Source organism: Arvicanthis niloticus, chromosome 1, assembly GCF_011762505.2.
Source record: "Arvicanthis niloticus isolate mArvNil1 chromosome 1, mArvNil1.pat.X, whole genome shotgun sequence".
Classification (NCBI taxonomy): domain Eukaryota; kingdom Metazoa; phylum Chordata; class Mammalia; order Rodentia; family Muridae; genus Arvicanthis; species Arvicanthis niloticus.
Window position 1 is genome coordinate 87,890,641 of NC_047658.1, and position 22,140 is coordinate 87,912,780.

At 38.2% G+C, this 22,140-nt stretch overlaps 1 protein-coding gene across 3 annotated transcripts in view; it reads left to right on the forward strand.

Annotated features, from left to right (window-relative positions):
- LOC117713553 (phospholipid-transporting ATPase ABCA3-like) overlaps window positions 1–22,140 on the forward strand; it is a 158,744-nt gene that overhangs the window by 114,568 nt on the left and 22,036 nt on the right. For all 3 annotated transcript variants that reach the window (XM_076919006.1, XM_076919044.1, XM_076918994.1), the window contains 2 exons: window positions 7,263–7,482; window positions 7,954–8,118. In XM_076919006.1, the coding sequence (XP_076775121.1) occupies window positions 7,263–7,482; window positions 7,954–8,118 (385 nt within the window). The remainder of the gene's footprint in view (window positions 1–7,262; window positions 7,483–7,953; window positions 8,119–22,140) is intronic.

Sequence of the window (22,140 nt, forward strand, 5' to 3'; positions counted from 1 at the left end):
CCTTAAGGTAGAGAGAACTGAGGACCACTTCATTTTTTAATGTGCAAGACTGGATACTATTGTCAATTCCAGTCCCTGGTACATAATCCATCATCAAATAAACATAGCAAGAGAAGCTCACCATCTTGCTGATGGTCTACTTGTCTATCTTTCACTAATTCAAGCCTGGTACCTAGCTTTACAATCTCTCCTCTATAGAGTTAAAATCAATTTCAGGCTAGCAAGATGACAGCAGGTTCTGTCAAACCTGGTGATCTTAGTTCAATCCCCAGGATCCACATAGTGTAAGAAGAGCTGACTCCTACATGTTGTCCTCTGATTTCTACATGTGCACACACATGCACACATTCATGCACATATACATGCATGTGTACATGCACATACATACACACACACACATACACACACTATAAATTACTGGAAATTTTTTAACCTAAAATTAATTGAACAAACTCTTTTAATTTCCATGCCAAGGTGTCACTCGTTTTTATGGCTCTTAAAACTTGGCTGGCACACTTGTGTGTCCATTTCCTGGATGACAGGTTAAAAACCAAGAAATAAACTAAAGCATCTATTTTCAATATTTATACCAATATTACTATATATGCCTAATGACCGAAGTTGTTTCTTGTGTTTGTTTTTATATGATACCACAAACACTGTACATGACTCTTCATTCATCACATTTATAAGCAGAAGAGTAAGGCTCAGAGAAGGTCTTTTCTGCCTCCACCACCTGAGACAGTCAGAACTTTGGAGTTACTCTAAAACTCATTGTCGCTCATATTCAGAGTCATCCTGGACAGTATGCTTCAATTTATTACTGTGGCCCTATTCACAATTTCTTTTGGATTTTTTTTTAATTTCTTGAGATTATAATATAATTACATCAATCCCCCTTTTCCCTTCTTCCCTTCCTATTCTGCCCTCTTACTCTCAGATTCATGGACTCTTTTTTTTTTCATTATTGTCGTTGTTGTTACTGTTGGTGGTGGTAGTGGTGGTGTAGTATTAGATACCTAATTGCTGTGCTTTTTTCCTGGGGAAGACTGTTTCACCTGCTCTTGGCATTCCTTAGTTGCCTGGAGTTCTTTGTCTAGGCATAAGTCCTGCTGAACTTCCTATACACTTTAACATGTCTATTACTGTTGCCCTTATTCAAGTCCTGTTTAGGCAGCCATGTTAGCGAGACTGTGTCTATCTTCTGACATGAGTCAGAGACTCAGTCTTGTAGCAGACTCCCTGTTCCTCGGGTTCTTAACAATCTTTGCATTCCTTTCATAGTGATCCCTGAGTCTTAAGTTCAGGAGTTATGTTGTATCAGTTGGGATTGGGCTCCACAATTCTGCATTTTGATTGTGGTTTTCTGTAATGGTCTCTATCTGTTGCAAGATTTCCTTGGTTAGAAATTAGAAATTCATTTATCTGTGGGTAAAAGAACAAATGTTTATAGTGCTGTTAGGGATTATGATGGTTTAGTAAAGTGGCAGCTGAAGGTTCTTTTCCAAGACCTATGACCTCACTAACCCTGAGTAGTTGGTTAGAACCCCAGTATAAGGTAGGATTTCCATCTTGTTGTGTGTATCTTCAATGCAATTAGAGAGCTGTTGCTTATTGTCAAGGTATGCTAATCTTACCATTGTGGCTCATGGTGTGATAAATGGGTAAGATTATTGGATACTTCCTTCCTTTGGAAGCTTAAATGACACCTTATGACACCGTAAAAGCTGATCCTCGGGGAGGAGGCATGGAGGTCGGTTTCAGTTGGAAGACCTGTATTTGAAGTGCATAATGTATTTAGGAATAGAAATTTTGTAGAAGTTAGTCTGGTTCTTCCTCCCAGCCCATGCTCCCAGAAATAAGGCTCAGATTCAAAATATATTTCCAAATAAGTTGGCCATATGGTTAGGCTCTTCTCTGACTAGATCATAACTTAAAATAACCCATTTATTTTCATCTACATTCTGCCATGTGACTGGTCACCTGTGCTCAGGTATCACATGTCCATCTCTTCACATCTTCCCTGTCCAGATTCTGGCCTGGTCAATCCCAGAATTCTCTCTGCCTCCAGATGTCCCACCTTCTATTCTACCCTTTCCTAAAGGCCATAGATTTTTTTTTAATTGACAGGTGATGCATCCATACAATACACAAGATATTCTCTCTACAATTTCCCTTTTTAGTCCACTAAAAGGCTCTTTTTCTTTCTAACATAAATTAAGTACAATTATAAATTATGTAACAATTATAAAACTATAAGGTATGATATACATTTATAATGTCCAGTCTATAGTATTTGACAATTAAAGAAATTTTCCTATTATCTATTAAATTATTATGTTTTGTATATATTAATTAATGCTGAAAATATGGCAGCAATTATTCCTTAACCAGTTTTTTCCCCCAAATAACCACACAGAGACCTTTTAATATTTTAAGCCTTAGCTGGGAAGACTCTCAGCTACCTCATCTAAGTTAATCCAACCACCTAGCCCCATGTAGCCACATGACTATCTATAACTTCCAGGCCCATAGTCACATCTGTCTCCTGGTAAAAAAGGCTCTTCTTCCCAGAGTTTCTTTCTTGCTCCCAGGAAGTCTCACCTTCCACATTCTGCCCAGCTAATTGGCCATCAGATTTTGTATTAAAGCCAATCAAAAATGCCTTAGATAGGTGAGGAAGGACAGAGACACAATTTCATACAGTGTACTCCAACAGGATTCCTTCTAAATCTAGAGGATGATTAGAACCAAGGGCAACACCAGTAAGCCATATAATGTTTTTGTAGCCTTACATGTAGTCTTGGACATCCCTAACCAACAACTTAAAAGGTACTTTCTCATGCTTGGTATTGCATATTCTGATAGATGGTTCATGGCTATGCAAGGAAATATTGTCAGTCTAGATAGGAAATTCTTTATTTATACTATGCATGTACATTTATATATTAACAAGACAGTTTTACTTTTATTTTATCCTCTTCTGTATTTATCTTTCTCCTCTTCCCTAGAGCTCCTTATTCTCCCATTTCACCCTTTAGATCACTTATAACTATTGCCCCCGTTGCACTACACAATTATCCCATTTTATTTTCCTGGTTTCTGTAGTCACTCCAGGTTATATATTCACATATCAGCATTTGGAGCTAGAAACCTCAGATAAGAGAGACTATGCAGTGTTTGTCTTTCTGTGTCTGGGTTACTTCATACAACATAATACTTTCTGGTTTCATCCACTTAACCTGAAAATTTCCTTTTTCCTTAGTATAGTGTTTTATATGTGTATCAGTTCTGTGACATGTAGGTTGTTTTATTCCTGTAGGCTATATTCATGTAGGCTGTTGTGACTAGAACAGCAATGAACATGGCTTAGCAAGTACCTGTGGAATAGAATATTAAGTCCTTTGGGCATGTGCCAAGGATTGCTGTAGCTGGGCCATAGGTAGATTTATTTTTAATTTTTGAGTATTTTTTCAAACTTATTTCTCAAGCTGTTTGCAATTCCACCACGGGTGAATGAAGGTTTTTTTCTGTGCACACACACAGCATTTGTTGCCAATTGTCTCACTGATCTTTGCCATTCTCACTAAAGTATGACGGAATCTCAAAAGGCATTTGACTTATGTTTCCCTAATTGCTAGGGATGATAAAAAGTCTTTGAGATACTTTTTAAAATGGTTTTTTTTTTTTTGGACTTTTTGTTGTTGTTTTCTTTATTTGGATAGTTGGTTTGGGTTGGGATTTCATTGCTCTGTTTTCTTTTTTCTTTTCTTTTTTTTTTTTGAGTTATTTATGTATTCTTGATATTAATCTTTGGTGGATGTTTAGCTGAAAAACAATTCTCCCATCCCTCCCTGAGCTTCCTCTTCACGTGATTGTTTCCTCAGCTGTGCAGATGTCTTTTAGTTTTATAAAGTCTCACTTGCCAAAATTCTAGAGCAAGTGGTGTCCTATTCAGAAAGTGCTTTCCTGCATCTATATCATGGCGGGCACTGCCTAGCTTTTCTTCTAGCAATTTCAGTATTTCAGCTTTCACATTTAGGTCTTGATTATTTCAAGTTAGTTTTTGCGTGAGGTGATATACACAGGTTATATCATCCTCCTGCATATAGATACCCAATATTACAAGCATCATTTGTTGAAGATTCTGTCTTTTCTCTAGTGTACATTTTTGGTATCTTTGTCAAATAACTGAAGTTATGTGTACTCCTACTTGGGTATTCTGTTTTGTTCCATTGATATTTTGTGTCTCGTTTTGAGCCAATATCATATTGTTTTTATTACTATGATCCTGTAAAACATTTTAACATCTCAAGTAGTAATCTCTCTAGAAATGTTCTTTTTCAGGATTGTTTTGGCTATTTTGGTTCTTTTGTGGTCCTATATAAATTTTAGAATAGTTTTTTTCTATTTCTATGAGGAACAGGATGGCAATTTTGATTGGGATTGCACTGAATCTATAAATAGCCTTGGTAAAATTGTTATTTTTCACAATGTTAGTTGTACCAATTCATAAACATAGAATGTCTTTCCATTTTCTAGTGTCCTTCTTTATATCTTTCTTCAGCAACTTAAAAGTTTCTACTATAGGGGTCCTTCTCTTCTTTAGTTAGGTTTATTCCTAAATATTCTGTTTTCATTGAGAGTATTGTGAATAGAAGTGTGTCTATGATCTCTTTCTCTATATGTTAGTTGTTAGTGTATAGAAAAGCAATTTATTTGTGCAAATTGAGTTTGTATCCTGACACATTTCTGAATTTATCATTTCTAGAAGTTTTCTGGTAAAAATTTTTGGGATCTCTTCTGTATACTATGTCATCTGTAAATATAGATAATCTGTTAATAGGGATAGTTCCTTCTTTTCTTTCTATTATCCCTTTTATTGAAAGCTGTCCTATGAGGGAAATTTATGATTCTGTCTACATTTTAAAAAAATCATAAAAAGCATAAATGAATGCTTAATAATGCACTAAGACTTTGGAAAAATAAAAACAAAACATACCCAAATCTAGTGAGTAGCAAATAATAATAAAAATCAGAGCAGAAATCAATGAAATACAGACAATGCGAAGAATTCATGAGAAGATAAACAAGATGACAGGCCTTTGGTCCAACTATCCAAAAGAAAGAAAAGGAGAGAAAAGAATATTATAAGGGAATTCTTTAAAAGTCTGTACTCCATTAAGCTGGAAAACCTTAAATTGTAAATTTCTAGATTCTGCCAACCACCAAAATTAATCTGAAAACAACAACCTAATATAACATAAACAATGAAAAGGCTAAAATAATACTAAAAGCTTTCCGGCTACAAAAAGCTCAGGCTCAGATGGAGTCATAGCAGAGTTCTACCAGACTTTCAAAGAACATCTACAGCCAGTTCTTCTTAAACTATTAAACAAAAGGGAGGAGGAGGAAAAGGAGGAGCGGGAAGAAGAGGAGGAAAAGGAAGGAAGGAAGGAAGGAAGGAAGGAAGGAAGGAAGGAAGGAAGGAAGGAAGGAAGTTCCATCGGAACTGGTGTTACGGATAGCTAGGAGCCACTATGAATGTGCTAGTAACTGAAGCCAGGTCCTCTGCAAGAGCAGCCTAGTGCTCAACCATTACAACCTCTGCAACTTCCTGCTTCTAAGAATCTTATTCTGCCTTTGACATTAGCTTATCTCTTCATTAGACAAATATTGGAGAGTGTAAACAGAAACATATCTTTTAAGAACTTAAATTTAAGTAAATGTTAGAATTATTAGCCTTATCAAGGATTTGCATAGCTGAGTCAATATTAATTTGGAGATATACCTCAAAATATGCTGTTCTCACTAGATTCTCCATCCCATAAAATCTTGAGGGAAGAGTATTTTCTTCTTCAAGCTTTAATGCATCAGACTCTGCTCACTTTACCAATATTGTTAATAGATATTTTCTCTTCATTCAAAAACTATTTCTTGGTAAGATGTGATGTAATATCTGTTTTTTCCTAAATAGCTAATTCATTATTCTAATATTAAATTAATGAGCCTTTTCCCACTTATTTGAAATACTCATTTTGTCCTATAATAACAAATAATATGCATTTAATTATATTTTATGTTTTTCAATTCTGTCCTGTTGGTATGTATGTAATAGACCACTTTATGATGGTACTAAGGACTGAACCCAGAGCCTGTGCATAAAATAAAAGCAAGAAGTCTGCATCTGAGGCTATTTTTTCCAACTCTGTGATGTGCTGCTTTGCCATTCCCCCACTCCCTCTATCAATTTTTTTTGACAGAATGTCCCCTTTGCCATAATATGTTTTTGTTTTCATATAAATTTTCAAAGCAGCTTATTTCAAGAAAATCCTAATTTCATTTAATTTACATTATTTTTTAATTTTCTGTTTTTACTGTATTGACTCACATCCTGTGTAACAACTGAGTACATGCTTCACTTGTCCAGGTAAATTTAAATGAAACCAGTTAAATGAAACTTGAGGCTTTTCTCACATTTGTGCCTCGAGTTTCTCATAATTTCTTCCTGACTATACAGTTCTCTTTGTTGTTAAAGGAGGCTCCAACCTAGTGAGTTGCATTAGATTATACAATTACTGATTCTCTTCATGTGCTTCCTTTAAGCAGTGATACTTGGAAATATTTTCTATTTCTATTTCCAAGAACTACACAAGATTCTAATGGGACATTCTTAGTTTAGCCTTTCTTTCCACAAATTAGTGATCTTGAAAATAATCATGTTATTGATCAGAAGGTACAACTGTGTTATTTTTAAAGAATTGTAATTGCAAGCCAGTATGTAGAATTTTAGAAATTTCCTTAGTAACACTAGTATTTTTCCAAATCTATATTTCTCTAACTCTGTGTGCTCTTCAGTTCCCTTCTCAGTTGTAATTCAGAGGATTGAAAAAGAATCCCAAGGCTCAGAACAGCCACCAGAAGACACACTGAACAAAGAGCCCTAAGGGAAATCCTAAGAAAAGTGACCTGTAACCAAGGTCTTTTTTTCCAGGGAAAAATCTGTTTGGTTTAATACAAATATAATTACTTTGTATTTAATCATGACTATGGGAAGTAAAGACTGTTTCAAAAAAGGAGAAAAACAGAAAGAGGAGCTTAGTTACTGTGCTTACTGTAATAATCCCAGTTGAAAGAATTATTCACTTAAGTCTTCCACTCTAAAGCTTAAAAAAATAACCAAAATTAGTACCTAATAATTATTAGAGACAGTAGCTGCACCGTATATCCTTCATCTTGATTTTCTATACTCTATGTCCTAGGGCATATTCAAATTCTGCCAGCTGGAGGCATTTGTTGTGCATTACAACTTCCTGGACACAATTCTGATCTTTATGCTCTATGGTTGGTGTGTTGTTCCTCTCATTTATCTTGGGAGCTTTCTGTTCAATAGCAGCACTGCTGCCTACATCAAACTGACGCTGTTTAACTACTTTTCAACTATGTTCAGTATCATCATTTACACGATCCTGCAATTTTATGGTAAGAACACCGTACAATTTCCCCTTTTTCCAGAACATAAATAAGTTAAACAGGAGTGAAATAATGTGAGAGTTTAAAATTAACTGATGAACACTTTCCAATAATCTGAAAACCTGTGTTTTTTGGAAATCATGAAATATTTACTAAGTAGATATGTGGAAGTTAGAGATGGAGGAGAACAGGGAGGAGAGAGAAAGGAAAAGAAGAACCAAGAATAAAAAGAAAAGGAAAACAGATTCTAGGAAGTCACTGTTACTAAAAGCTACTCTTCAATTGTGTGGTTAATATTGTTATTTTCCCACAAGCTTTCTGGCTGGGTACATACAACAACAAGTGGTGCTTTCTCAAGGATTGTCTGATAGTTCGAGAATTGTCTGAGAATGAATTAACCACTTGGGAGAAGTTTATTTTCATAAGGAGGCTCACTACTTTTCTTATCATTGAAGCTAATCTATTATCTTTTAATTACAGGTAATGACTTTCCTCACCTTGTCCACATCCTCATAAGGACAATTTTAATGATACTGCCTAGTTACAATCTAGCAATGAGTATCAGCAAGTATTTTGATGACTATGAGGTGAAAAGACTGTGTGCTAGGGAATTCAGAAGCATTTATGTGGATTGCAGTGACCCATGTGAGTATTGGGAACACTTAAGGTTCATAAAAACACTATATTTTTTTCTACTTTCTACACTTCTACTAAGATTATGTCAAGTAAGAAAGACCTGGTTTTCTTCCATTTGAGTAGAATGAGCGGGAATGCAAATTGGAAGTACATTACACATAATCCATGAAATGAATGTAGAAAGGTTGTGTTGTTGCTGCTGTTGTTGTTGTTGCTGTTGTTGTTGCTGCTGCTGCTCCTGCTGTTTTTTACTTTGGGGGGAATGTATAGGTAGCCAATAAGAGGCAGTTAGAACCCCAAATAAGCATGACTAGAAAATACCTCTTCACATCACAGCATTGTTTTTAAGACTACAGAATAAAGAATACTGAAAACTAGAAGAGAGGAATTTCAAATGACTTACAATGACTAATCTCAGAATGATATCAGCCATCCCTATAGAAACCCTAAAAGCCATAACAGCGTGGAATGATGTGTTTGAAACTCTGAGAAAGTTAACTGTTCACAAAATTTACTATATCTATCAAAGTTAACTTTTACAATCAATAGAAATTGAAAACATTCTCAAGTAAACACAAAATAAAGCAACTCATTTCCCAGTAAAACATCACTGTAGAAAATACTTAAAGAAGCCCTATACGAGGGTAAATAAGAAAAGCAGTCATGATCATGGAACTTAGGAAAGAATTTATTTTATGAAAGGAATACATAAATAAATGAGAACTAAGGAAGAAGTAAAAATTCGAAACTCAGTAAACCATTAAACTTTGAGCTGAATAAGGGGAAGGAAGAGAATTAACAATATTCAAACCAACCAGAAAAACAGCAACAAAATTATGTGAATCTGCAAATACTTCTCAGTAATAATCCTAAATGTTAATAGTGTCAGTTCCAATTAGCAGAATCAATTTAGCTGATTAGGTTTGAAAACAAGATCCAAATGTGTGTTATCAGCAATAGATACTCCCTGTTGGCAAAGACACATGCCAACTAAAAGTTTTCTGATGGGGGAAAAAGCAAACAATGAAAGGACAAGTCAGGGGCACACTTGTGGGTGATATGAACTTTGTTCCTAAAAATCTGTAGTTATATGTTTATATCAGTATGATAAATGCCTAAGAGAGAAATTCAGGGATTGCTACAGGCAAACCTCTTGGGTCTCTCTTGGTGCACTGGCTGCCTTTTGAGTATTTTTATTATTATTTATTTAATCTTTGTTTACAGTCCAGATTTTATCCCCCTCACAGTCTACCAGCTGACTGTTCCACATCCCATACCTTCTGTCCCCATCTCAATGAGGATGTCTTCAACCCATCACACCTAACCATACCTTCCCATTCCCTGGGACCTCCAGTCTTTTAAGGGTTAGGTACATCTTCAATGACTGAGTCCAAACCTGGCAGTCCTCTGCTGTATATGTGTTGGGGGGATTCATATCAGCTAGTATATGCTGTCTGGTTGGTGGCCCAGTGTCTGAGAGATCTTGGGGGTCCAGGTAAGTTGAGACTGCTGGACCTCCTACAGGGTCACCCTCCTCCTCAGCTTCTTCCAGCTTTTCCCTAATTCAACCATAGGGTTCAAGAGCTTCTGTCCATTGTTTTAGTGTAAATATTTGCATCTGACTCTTTCAGCTGCTTGCTGGGTCTTTCGGAGGGCAGTCACGATAGGTCCCTTTTCCTGAGCACTGCATAGCCTCAGTAGTAGCCTCAGGCCTTGAGGCCTACTTTGAGCTGGATCCCAATTTAGGCCTGTCACTGAACCTCCCTTTCCTCAGGCTCGTCTCCATTTTCATCCCTGCAGTTCTTTTACAAAGGAACAATTCTGGGTCAGAGTTTTGGGCTGTGGGATGGCAACCCCCATCCCTCCACTTGATGCCCTATCTTTTTACTGGAGGTAGGCTCTAAAAGTTCCCTCTCCCCGGTATAGGGCATTTCATCTAAGGTCCCTCCCTTTGAGTCCTGAGAGTCTCTCACCTCCCAGGTCTCTGGTACATTCTAGAGGGTCCCCCCACCTCCTACCTCCCAAGGTTACCTGTTTTCATTCTTTCTACTGGCCCTCAGGACTTCAGTCTTGTTCCCCAACACACAATACCTGATTGCATATTCTGTACTTTTTTTTGGCTAATATCCACTTATTAGTGAGTACATACTATGCATGTCCTCTTGAGTCTGATTACCTCACTCAGGATGATATTTTCTAGTTCCATCCATTTGCCTGCAAAACTCAAGATGTCCTCATTCTTAATAGCTGAGTAGTATTCCATTGTGTAAATTAACCACATGTTCTGTGTCCATTCTTCAGTTATGGGACATCTGGGTTGTTTCCAGCTTCTGGCTATTGCAACCAAGGCTGCTATGAACATACTGGAACATCTGCCCCTGTGGCATGGTGGGGCATCTTTTGGGTATATGCCCAATTTGCAGATGACATAAATGTATGCATAAGCAACCCAAAAAATTCTTTTTTTAATTGTTTTTTTTTATTAGATCTTTCATTTACACTTCAGATACCATCCCGTTTCCCCATTCCCCCCCCCTTAGAAAACCCATATCCCATGCCCCCTTTTCCTTTTTGCATTTATACATTTTTTTAAGAAATGTTAATCATAGGCTTTATAAGTTTGGTATTGTTCAATCAGAGGTGTAACCCACTACCCAACCTAGATATATCAACTATCTTTGACTGGTGGAGATACATGAACATCTGCTTCCCTGTCTCCCCCCTCTATCTCTCTTTCATCACCTAGCTTCTCCTCTCCTTCTTCTTCTCCTCTTCTTACTCCTTTTCTTCCTCTCAGTACTCCTCCCACCTTAGCTCCTCCTACACATCACCCTTCCTGTTAAAAGGAAACTTTTCTCTCAAAATACAATTAGAGCATAATTATGCCTATTTGTACCAGTGAGGTACAAGATAGTCCTAATACCCAGTCCATCCTTTTGTTGACTAACCAGCACCTCTGTCATCTATCCTAACTAAAACACTTAGTTCTGAACCTGGCTTTTTCCTTGGCTTTAGGATGAATGTCAGCTGATGACCATACACTCAGATCTTTTCTCTCAAAGTAAATAGCTATAAGTTTTCAACCCCATCAGAAATCCAGAATGACTGAGTTGACTATAATTGTGGGAAGCACAAAGCATAGCTTCTAAAACTTAGCCAATTTATAGAGACCTCTGAACACCTGGACACTCGCTCTACTTCAAAACGTTGGAGCATCTGTTCTTCTGCCTTCTGGCCCAGGATCATCTGACAGACCTTAGTGCTGCAGAATTATTAAGGGCTGATTACTCTGTCTAGGCAGATATAATCAGTCGACTATTCTGCAAGTGTGTCCTTTTCTGGACAGTAATTTGTCTGTAGAAGGAAAGTGGCAATTCTTGCCTAGTGGTTGTCTCACCACAACTGGAGTAACTCCAAGGATTCTCAATTTCTTCTTAGAATTTAACATAGGAAGCTGTCCGGAGCAGACAGGTCTCTAATGAAAATGAACATTACTACTGAAATGTTTGTCATGTCAATTCTAAGGATTTCTGATGTTTTGAAAACCAGCTATCCATGTAAGGTAATCTGGACTGTTGCCTGTTAACTCCACTCAGCAATTTCTAAATAAAACATAGAGAACACCCTTATAATAAACTCCAACTCATGAATTTGCTATAGTCCCTTAACTCACAGGCTGACCATCTCAAATCAGTTAAAAAAGTTAAAGAAGGACTGGGTCTAAGCTTTGTATTCCTAAGTGTGTTATACTGGTACAATGCCTATGAGAGTAACAATATTCATCTCACTCTTATATCACTAAGAAGCTCATGCCAATGAAAACCTTAAAATTTGTAAACAAAGTAAATTGGTGCCATTTAAGAATTTATATCTTCATCTTGATATTAATTATACAGATTTCTACTAATAGGTTATGGCTATGCAATAAACCCTAGCTAATCCTCTCTATTCCGACAAAACCACTACTTTTCACTAGGGAGACAGCCCAACATTTACCACCTTAGTCCCCATGCCCAGGGAATAGGAGCGCTGACTCATCATTAGCTTCTTCAAGCTGATTATGGGCGTTGAGATATTAGAAGAGGAGTGGGGGGGAGAGCAAGTTGACAATCCTCTGATGCTGTGTCTTCGCTGCCTCCAGATGGAATTCACGGACCTCAGAGGTTTGAGCAGGTCTGCCCATCTTGCTTGTTGAGTAGATACACCAAGGCTGATCATTCTGCAATATACAATTCTCAAAACAAATTTTAGTATCAAGATAGTTTTTTTTTTAAAGAGGGCTGACATTTTATTAAGAATGTTGGTTCTAACCGCTTTTCTATTTTCCCCTCTTTTATTGGATATAATATTTACATTTCAAATTTTATCCCCTTACCATATTTCCCCCACCACCCAGGAACCCCTTATCCCATCCCCCCTCCTCCTGCCTCTATGAAGGTGTTTACCCACCTACCCCCAGCCTCCCTCCCCACCCTCAGATTCCCCCCCCTCAGTGCTCAGCCTTCAGGGTACCAATGATCTTGTCTCCCACCTCTGCCCAACAGGGCCATCCTCCCCTACATATACAGCTGGAGTCATGTGTCTCTCCCTATGTGCTCCTGGGCTGGTGGTTTAGACCCTGGGGAGCTCTGGCTGGTTGGTATTGCTGCCCTCCTCACAGGGCCACCAGCCCTTATGGTTCACGGTTCCTTCAATTTACTCTCTAACTCCTCCATTGGGAACTTTGATCAGATTAATGGATAGCTGTGGATATCTGTCTCTGGGTATGTCCGACTCTGAGAGACCTCTAAGGAGACAGCCTTATCAGGCTGCTGTCAGCTTTCCCATCCTGACATCCCTATTAGCATCTATTTTTGGTGACTGCCTATGGAATGAGTACCCAGACACAATGGTCTCCCTACAACCCCCCCTTCAGATTCTGACCCACACTTTGTCTCCATATTTGCTCCCTTGGTTATTTAGTTACTCCTTCTAAGAAAGACCTAGGCATCCTCACTTGTTCTTTCTTCTTCATGAGCTTTGTGTAGTTGAATCTTTGTTGTTTCAAACTTTTGGGCTAATCTCCGCTTATCAGTGAGTAAATACCATGTGTGTTCTTTTGTGATTGGGTTACCTCACTCAGGATGATATTTTCTAGATCCATCCATTTACCTAAGAATTTCTCGAATTCATTATTTTTAATAGCTGAGTAATATTCCATTGTGTAAATGTACCACATTTTTTGTATCCATTCCTCTGTTGAAGGGCATCTGGGTTCTTTCCAGCTTCTGGCTATTATAAATAGGGCTGCTATGAACATAGTGGAGCATATGTCTTTGTTATTTGTTGAGGCATTTTCTGGGTATACACCCAGAAGTGGTATAGCTGGGTCCTCAGGTAGTGCTATGTCCAATTTTCTGAGGAACCGCCAGACTGACTTCCAAAGTGGTTGTACCAGCTTGCAACTCCACCAACAATGAAGGAGTGTTCCTCTTTCTTCACATCCTCGCCAGCATCTACTATCACCTGAGTTTTTGATCTTAGCCATTCTGACTGGTGTGAGGTGGTATCTCAGTGTTGTTTTGATTTGCATTTCCCTGATGACTAAGGATGTTGAGCATTTCTTAAGGTGCTTCTCGGCCATTCAAGTTTCCTCAGTTGAGAATTCTTTGTTTAGCTCTGTACCCCATTTTTTAATGGGGTTATTTTGTTGTTTGGTGTCTAATTTCTTGAGCTCTTTGTAAATATTAGATATTAGCCCCCTATCAGATGTAGGATTGGTAATGATCTTTTCCCAATCTGTTGGTTGCCGTTTTGTCTTGTTGACAGTGTCCTTTGCCTTACAGAAGCTTTGCAATTTGATGAGGTCCCATTTGTCGATTCTTGATCTTAGAGCATAAGCCATTGGTGTTCTGTTCAGGAACTTTTCCCCTGTGCCTAGGTATTCGAGGGTCTTCCCCAACTTCTCTTCTAATAGTTTCAGTGTATCTGGCTTTATGTGAAGGTTCTTTATCCACTTGGAGTTGAGCTTTGTGCAGGGGGATAAGAGTGGATTTATTTGCATTCTTCTACATGTTGACCTCCAGTTGAGCCAGCACCACTTGTTGAAAATGCTGTCCTTTTTCCACTGGATGGATTTAGCTCCCTTGTCAAAGATCAAGTGACCATAGGTGTGCAGGTTCAATTTTGGGTCTTCAGTTCTATTCCATTGATCATCCTGTCTGTCTCTGTACCAATACCATGCAGTTTTTATCACTACTGCTCTGTAGTATAGTTTGAGGTCCGGAATGGTGATTCCCCCAAAGGTTTTTTTATTGTTGAGAATAGTTCTTGCTATCCTAGGTTTTTTGTTATTCCAAATGAATTAGTAAATTGCTCTTTCTATCTCTATGAAGAATTGATTTGGAATTTTGATGGGTATTGCATTGAATCTGTAGATTGCTTTTGGCAGGATAGCCATTTTTACTAAGTTAATCCTGCCAATCCAGGAGCATGGGAGATCTTTCCATCTTCTGAGATCTTCTTCAATTTCTTTCTTCAGAGACTTGAAGTTCTTGTCATACAGATCTTTCACTTGCTTTGTTAGATTCACTCCAAGATAATTTATTTTATTTGTGGCTATTGTGAAGGGTGTCATTTCCCTAATTTCTTTCTCTGCCTGTTTATCCTTTGAGTAGAGGAAGGCTACTGATTTGTTTGAGTTGATTTTATATCCAGCCACATTGCTAAAGTTGTTTATCAGGTTTAGGAGTTCTCTGGTGGAAGTTTTAGGTTCACTTAAGTATACTATCATATCATCTGCAAATAGTGAAATTTTGACTTCTTCCTTTCCTATCTGTATCCCTTTGACTTCCTTTTGTTGTCTAATTGCTCTAGCTAAGACTTCCAGTACTATATTGAATAGGTAAGGTGAGAGTGAGCAGCCTTGCCTAGTCCCTGATCTTAGTGGGATTGCTTCAAGTTTCGCTCCATTTAGTTTGATGTTGGCTACTGGCTTGCTGTATATTGCTTTTACTATGTTTAGATATGGGCCTTGAATTTCTGATCTTTCCAAGACTTTTAACATGAAGGGATGTTGAATTTTGTCAAATGCTTTCTCAGCGTCTAGTGAGATGACCATGTGGTTTTTCTCTTTGAGTTTATTTATGTAGTGGATTACATTGATGGATTTCCGAATATTGAACCATCCCTGCATTCCTGGGATAAAGCCTACTTGATCTTGATGGATAATTGTTTTGATGTATTGTTGGATTAGGTTTGCGAGAATTTTATTGAGTATTTTTGCATCAATATTCATAAAAGAGATTGGTCTGTAGTTCTCTTTCTTTGTTGGGTCTTTCTGTGGTTTAGGTATGAGTGTAATGGTAGCTTCATAGAATGAATTGGGCAGTGTTCCTTCTGTTTCTATTCGATGGAATAACTTGAAGAGGATTGGTATTAGGTCTTCCTTGAAGGTCTGAAAGAATTCTGCACTGAAACCATCTGGCCCCGGACATTTTTTGGTGGGAAGATTTTTAATGACTGTGTCTATTTCTTTAGGCGTTATGGGACTGTTTAGGTGGTTTATCTGCTCCTCACTTAACTTTGGTACCTGGTATCTATCTAGAAAATTGTCCATTTCCTCCAGATTTTCCAATTTTGTTGAGTATAGGCCTTTGTAGTAGGATCTGATAATTTTTTTAATTTCCTCTGTTTCTGTTGTTATGTCTCCCTTTTCAGTTCTGATTTTATTAATTTGAATGCTGTCTCTGCGTCCTTTGGTTAGTCTGGCTAAGGGTTTGTCTATCTTGTTGATTTTCTCAAAGAACCAGCTCCTGGTTTTGTTGATATTTTGTATAGTTCTTTTTGTTTCGACTTGGTTGATTTCAGCCCTGAGTTTGACTATTTCCTGCCGTCTACTCCTCTTGGGTATACTAGCTTCTTTTTGTTCTAATGCTTTCAGGTTTGCTGTCAAGTTGTTGATGTATGCTCTTTCCACTTTCTTTTTGTGAGCACTTAGAGCTATGATTTTTCCTCTTAGTACTGCTTTCAATGAGTCCCACATGTTTTGATATGATGTGTCCTCATTTTCATTTAAATCTAAAAAGTCTGTAATTTCTTTCTTAATTTCTTCCTTGACCAAGTTATCATTGAGTAGAGCATTGTTCAGTTGCCAAGTGTATGTCGGTTTTCTGATGTTTTTGTCCATGTCAAAGACAAGTCTTAATCCATGGTGGTCTGATAAGGTGCTGGGGATTATTTCAATCTTTTTGTGTCTGTTGAGGCCTGTTTTGTGACCAATTATATGGTCTATTTTCGAGAAGGTACCATGAGGTGCTGAGAAGAAGGTGTATTCTTTTGTTTTAGGATGAAATGTTCTATAGATGTCAGTTAAGTCCAATTGGTTCATAACTTCTGTTAGTTTCATTGTGTCTCGATTTAGTTTCTGTTTCCATGATCTGTCCATAACTGAGAGTGGGGTGTTGAAATCTCCCACTATTATTGTGTAGGGTGCAATGTATGCTTTAAGTTTTAGTAAAGTGTCTTTTATGTATGTGGGTGCCCTTACATTTGGGGCATAGATGTTGAGAATTGCAAGTTCCTCTTGGTACATTTTTCCTTTCATGAATATGAAGTGTCCTTCTTTATCTTTTTTGATTACTTGTGGTTGAAAACTGATTTTATTTGATATTAGAATGGCTACTCCAGCTTGTTTCTTGGGACCATTTGCTTGGTAGATTGTTTTCCAACCTTTTACTCTGAGGTAGTGTCTGTCCTTTCCACAGAGGTGCGTTTCCTGAATGCAGCAAAATGTTGGGTCCTGTTTACGTATCCAGTCTGATAGTCTATGTCTTTTTATTGGCGAATTGAGTCCATTGATATTAAGAGATATTAAGGAAAAATGAGTGTTGTTTCCTGTTATTTTTGTTATTGGCAGTGGAGATATGTTTGTGTAGCTACCTTCTTTTACGGTTTTTGGAAGATTACTTTCCTGCTTTTTCCAGGTTGTAGTTTCCCTCCTTGTGATGGAGTTTTCCACCAATTATCCTTTGAAGTGCTGGGTTTGTGTTGAGATACTGTGTAAATTTGGATTTGTCATGGAATATTTTGGTTTCTCCATCAATAATGATTGACAGTTTTGCTGGGTATAGTAGTCTGGGCTGACATATATGTTCTTTTAGGGTCTGTATGATATCAGTCCAGGATCTTCTGGCTTTTATGGTCTCTGGTGAGAAGTCTGGTGTAATTCTTATAGGTCTGCCTTTATATGTTACTTTGGCTTTTTTCACTTACTGCTTTTAGTATTTTTTCTTTGTTTTGTACATTTGATGTTTTGACTATTATGTGGCGGGAAGTATTTCTTTTCTGGTCTAAACTATTTGGAGTTCTGTAGGCTTCTTGTATATTTATGGACATCTCTTTCTTTAGGTTAGGGAAGTTTTCCTCTATAATTTTGTTGAGAATATTTACTGGTCCTTTAAGTTGGGAGTCTTCCCCCTCATCTATTCCTATTATCCTTAGGTTTGGCCTTCTCATTGTGTCTTGGATTTCTTGTATATTTTGGGTTAGTAGCTTTTTGTATTTTGCATTTTCTTTGACAGTTGTGTCAATGTTTTCCATGGTATCTTCTGCACATGAGATTCTCTCTTCCATCTCTTGTATTCTGTTGGTAATACTTGTATCTATGACTCCTGATCATTTTTTTAAGTTTTCTATCTCCAGGGTGTTCTCCCTTTGTGATTTCTTTATTGTTTCTACTTCCGTTTTTAGATCCTGCATGTTTTTGTTTAATTCCTTCTCCCGTTTGGTTGCATTTTCTTGCAATTCCTTAAGGGATTTTTGTGTTTCCTCTCTAAGGGTTTCTATCTGTTCTTTGAGAGTGTTATTTATGTCTTTCTTAAAGTCCTCTATCATCATCATGAGAAGTGATTTTAATTCTGAGTCCTGCTTTTCTGGTGTGATGGGGTGTTCAGGGCTTGCTATGATGGGGGAACTGGGTTCTGATGATGCCATGTAACTTTGGTTTCTGTTGCTTACGTTCTTGCGCCTGCCTTTTGCCATCTGGTTAATTCTAGTGCTACCTGTACTTCTGTCTCTGATTGAAGCCTGTCTTTCCAGTTGTCTCGCTTTTGTTTGGTCTTCTAGGAGTCCAGATGTCTTTGTGATTTTTTCCAGCTGCCCTGATTACAGTGGTATCTCTAGGATGCCTCAGGATATGGTGCCTCCAAGGTAGCAGTCCAGCTAGATGTCTGCTGTTCTGGGTGCAGTGTCTCCTCTTGGATATCTCAGGGTATGTTGTCTGACACTCTGAGTTCAGTTGTTCCTCTGTGGCTCTGGGTTGAGCGGACCTTCCAGTATGTCTCAGGTGGAATCCGGGGTCCACACAACTGCAGACCTGGTAGAGGTCTGGTCTGGGACTCAGACCCTGCAGGCCTCAGACCGGAGGGGGGGCGAGCAGCAGAAGGAGCGTGCTAGCGCTGGCTATGGGTTCTCTGGATCCCCCAAAATGTGTCTGGGGGCTCCTAGGTGCACTCACTCGCAGGCCTCAGACTGCAGGAGGGGCGAGCGCTGGCTATGGGTTCTATGGATCCCCCAGAATGTGTCTGGGGGGCTCCTGGGTGCACTTACCCGCAGGCCTCAGACTGCAGGAGGGGCGAGCGGCGGAAGGGGCGTGCTAGCGCTGGCTATGGGTTCTCTGGATCCCCCAGAATGTGTCTGGGGGGCTCCTAGGTGCACTTACCCGCAGGCCTCAGACTGCAGGAGGGGCGAGCGGCGGAAGGGGCGTGCTAGCTCTGGCTATGGGTTCTATGGATCCCCCAGAATGTGTCTGGGGGGCTCCTGGGTGCACTTACCCGCAGGCCTCAGACTGCAGGAGGGGCGAGCGGCGGAAGGGGCGTGCTAGCGCTCAACCCTAAAAATTCTATGAGAGAACTTCTACAGCTGATAAACAACTTCGGCAAAGTGACTGAATATGAAATTAACTCAAATAAATCAGTAGCCTTTTTGTACAAATGATAAACAGGCTGAGAAAGAAATTAGGGAAACAACTCCCTTCACAATAAACACAAATAATTTAAAATATCTTGGGGTAACTCTAACCAAACAAGTGAAAGATTTGTATGACTATAACTTCAAGTCTATCAAGAAAGAAATCAAAAAAGACCTCAGAAAATGGAGAGATCTCCCATGCTCATGGTTTGGCAGAATTAACATAGTAAAAATGGCCATCCTACCAAAGGCAATCTACACATTCAGTGCATCAAAATTCCCCATCAAAATCCCAACACAATTCTTCAAAGACAATTCTCAAATTCAGCTGGAAAAGCAAACCACCCAGAATAGCAAAAACAATTCTTAACAGTAAAAGAACTTCTTGGGAATCAATATCCCTGACCTCAAGCTATACTACAGAACAATAGTGATAAAAACTGCATTGTATTGGTACAGAGACAAACACATCAATCAATGGAATAGAATTGAAGACCCAAAGATAAAACCACACACTATAATACCATACACTATAATAGATTAAAAAAAAAAAAAAAAAAACTCCAACACAAGGAGGGCAACTACAACCTGGAAAAAGCAAGAAAGTAATCTTCCAACAAATCCAAAAGAAGATAGCCACACAAACATAATTTCACCTCTAATAACAAAAATAACAGGAAGCAACAATCATTTTTTCTTAATATCTCTTAACATTGATGGACTCAATTCCCCAATAAAAAGACAGAGACTAACAGACTGAATACATAAACAGGACCCAGAATTTTGCTGTATAGGAAATACACCTCAGTGACAAATACTACCTCAGAGTAAAAGGATGGAAAACAATATTCCAATCAAATGGTCCCAAGAAACAAGCTCGAGTAGCTATTCTAATATAAAATAAAATCTACCTTCAACCAAAAGTAATCAAAAAAGATAAGGAAGGACACTTCATACTTATCACAGGAAAAATAAGAAAATGAGACTCTAATGCTTAAAGATTAATCAAAGGCTTTATATGTTTGGTAATGCTCAATAACAATATACCCATAAAAAGAGAGTTGTTTCCCAGTTAGCTAACCTAAATAAAAGTTGTTACCGTGACTGCTCTCCATACCTGCATGGCTCTCCATCACTCCTACATCTCTGCTCTCCCTAGCTCCTCCTCTTCCTTTTCCTTTCCTTACTCCTCCCACCTTAGCTCCTCCTATAGTGCCTATAGTTTTTAATAAACTTAAGAAAAAGTCTTAATAACCTAATGATGCACCTCAAGGTGTAGAAAATAAAAAAGAAAACCAAGCCTCACCCCAAATGAAAACATAAATAAATAATAAATATCAGAGATGAAATTAAGTGGAAGCTGAAAAACAATTCGAATGACTAACAAAGGAAGGAGTTGGTTCTTTGAAAATACAGACAAGGCTGACAAATCCTCATCCAAATTAAGTCAAAACTGAAGATTTTAATTTAGAAATTAAGAGATGAAAGGGGGGATATTACAGCAGATAACCATTGTGAGCATAAGGATCATTAGAAAATACTTTTTTTCAGAACACAATACAGTGTTTTTAATAAGGAATCAAGGACCTTTCTTTTAAAAACACCTTTTTAAACATGTTCAAACTGTGTTTAGTAATTTCTGCAATGCTTGTACTTTTTTGTTATTGATGTTTTTTAATTGGTTATTTTATTTATTTACATTTCAAATGTTATCCCACTTCCCAGTTTCCCCTCAGCAAACTCCCTATCCCATACCCGCTTCCCCCTGCTTCTATGAGGGTGCTCCCTCACCCACTCCTGCCTCACTGCCCTAGCATTCCCCTACATTGGGTCATGAATTCTCCACAAGACCAGGGTGCTCCCTCCCATTGATCAATCTTCTGCTACATATGTAACTGGAGCCGTGGGTCCCCCCATATGTACTCTTTGGTTGGTGGTTTAGACCCTGGGAGCTCTGGGGCATCTGGTTGGTTGACCCCTTCAGCTTCTTGAGTCTTTGGATACTGTCTCTGAGACATTTAGTTAATTTGGCTAGGGGGTTCATCTATCTTGTTCATTTTATCAAAAAACAGCTTCTGGTTTTGTTGACTCTTTGTATCATTCTCTTTGTTTCTATATGGTTGATTTCAGCTCTGAGTTTGACTATTTCCTGCCTCCTACTCATCTTGGGTGTGTTTGCTTCTTTTGTTCTAGAGCTCTCAGGTGTGCTGTTGAGTTGCTAGTGTAGGATCTCTCCAATTTCTTTACCAGGGCACTTGGTAGTATGAATTTTCCTCTTAGCACTGTTTTCATTGTGTCTCATAAGTTTGGGTATGCTATGTTTTTATTTTCTTTGAATTCCAGGAAGTCTTTAATTTTTTTTTCCCTGACCAAGTTATCATTGAGTAGTGAGTTATTCAGTTTTCATGGATATGTGAGATTTCTGTTATTTTTGTTGTTATTGAAAACCAGCCTTATTCCATGGTGATCTGATAGGATGCATGAGATTATTTCAATCTTCTTCAATCAATTGAGGCTTGTTTTATGACCAATTATATGGGCAGTTTTGGAGAAGGTACCATGAGGTGCTGAGAACAAGGTATATTCTTTTGTTTAAGGGTGAAATGTTCTGCAGACATCTGTTAAATCCTCTTATTGTGTGGAGTGCAATGTGTGTTTGAGCTTTAGTAAAGTTTCTTCCCAATCAAGGAGTTAGGGGAAGGACTGAAGGAGCTGAAGGGGTTTGCCTTTGGTCCTGTAAAGGCTTGATGCCCCAGCGTAGGGGAATGCTAGGGTGGTGAGGCAGGAGTAAGTGGGTGGGTGCAGGAGCACCCTCATAAAAGCAGGGTGGAGGGGAGGTTGCTGAGGGGAAACCAGGAAAAGGGATAACATTTGTTTGAAATGTAAATAAATAAAATAACCCATAAAAAAGAAGAAAAAAGGTTTTGGTTTTGTTTGTTTCTCTGTTTTTTATGAATGTGGATACCCTTGCATTTGGGGCATAGATGTTCAGAATTAAGACTTTCTTTTGGTGGATTTTTCCTTTGATGATTATGAAGTGTCCTTCCTCATCTTGCTTGATAATATTTTGGTTGAAAGTCTATT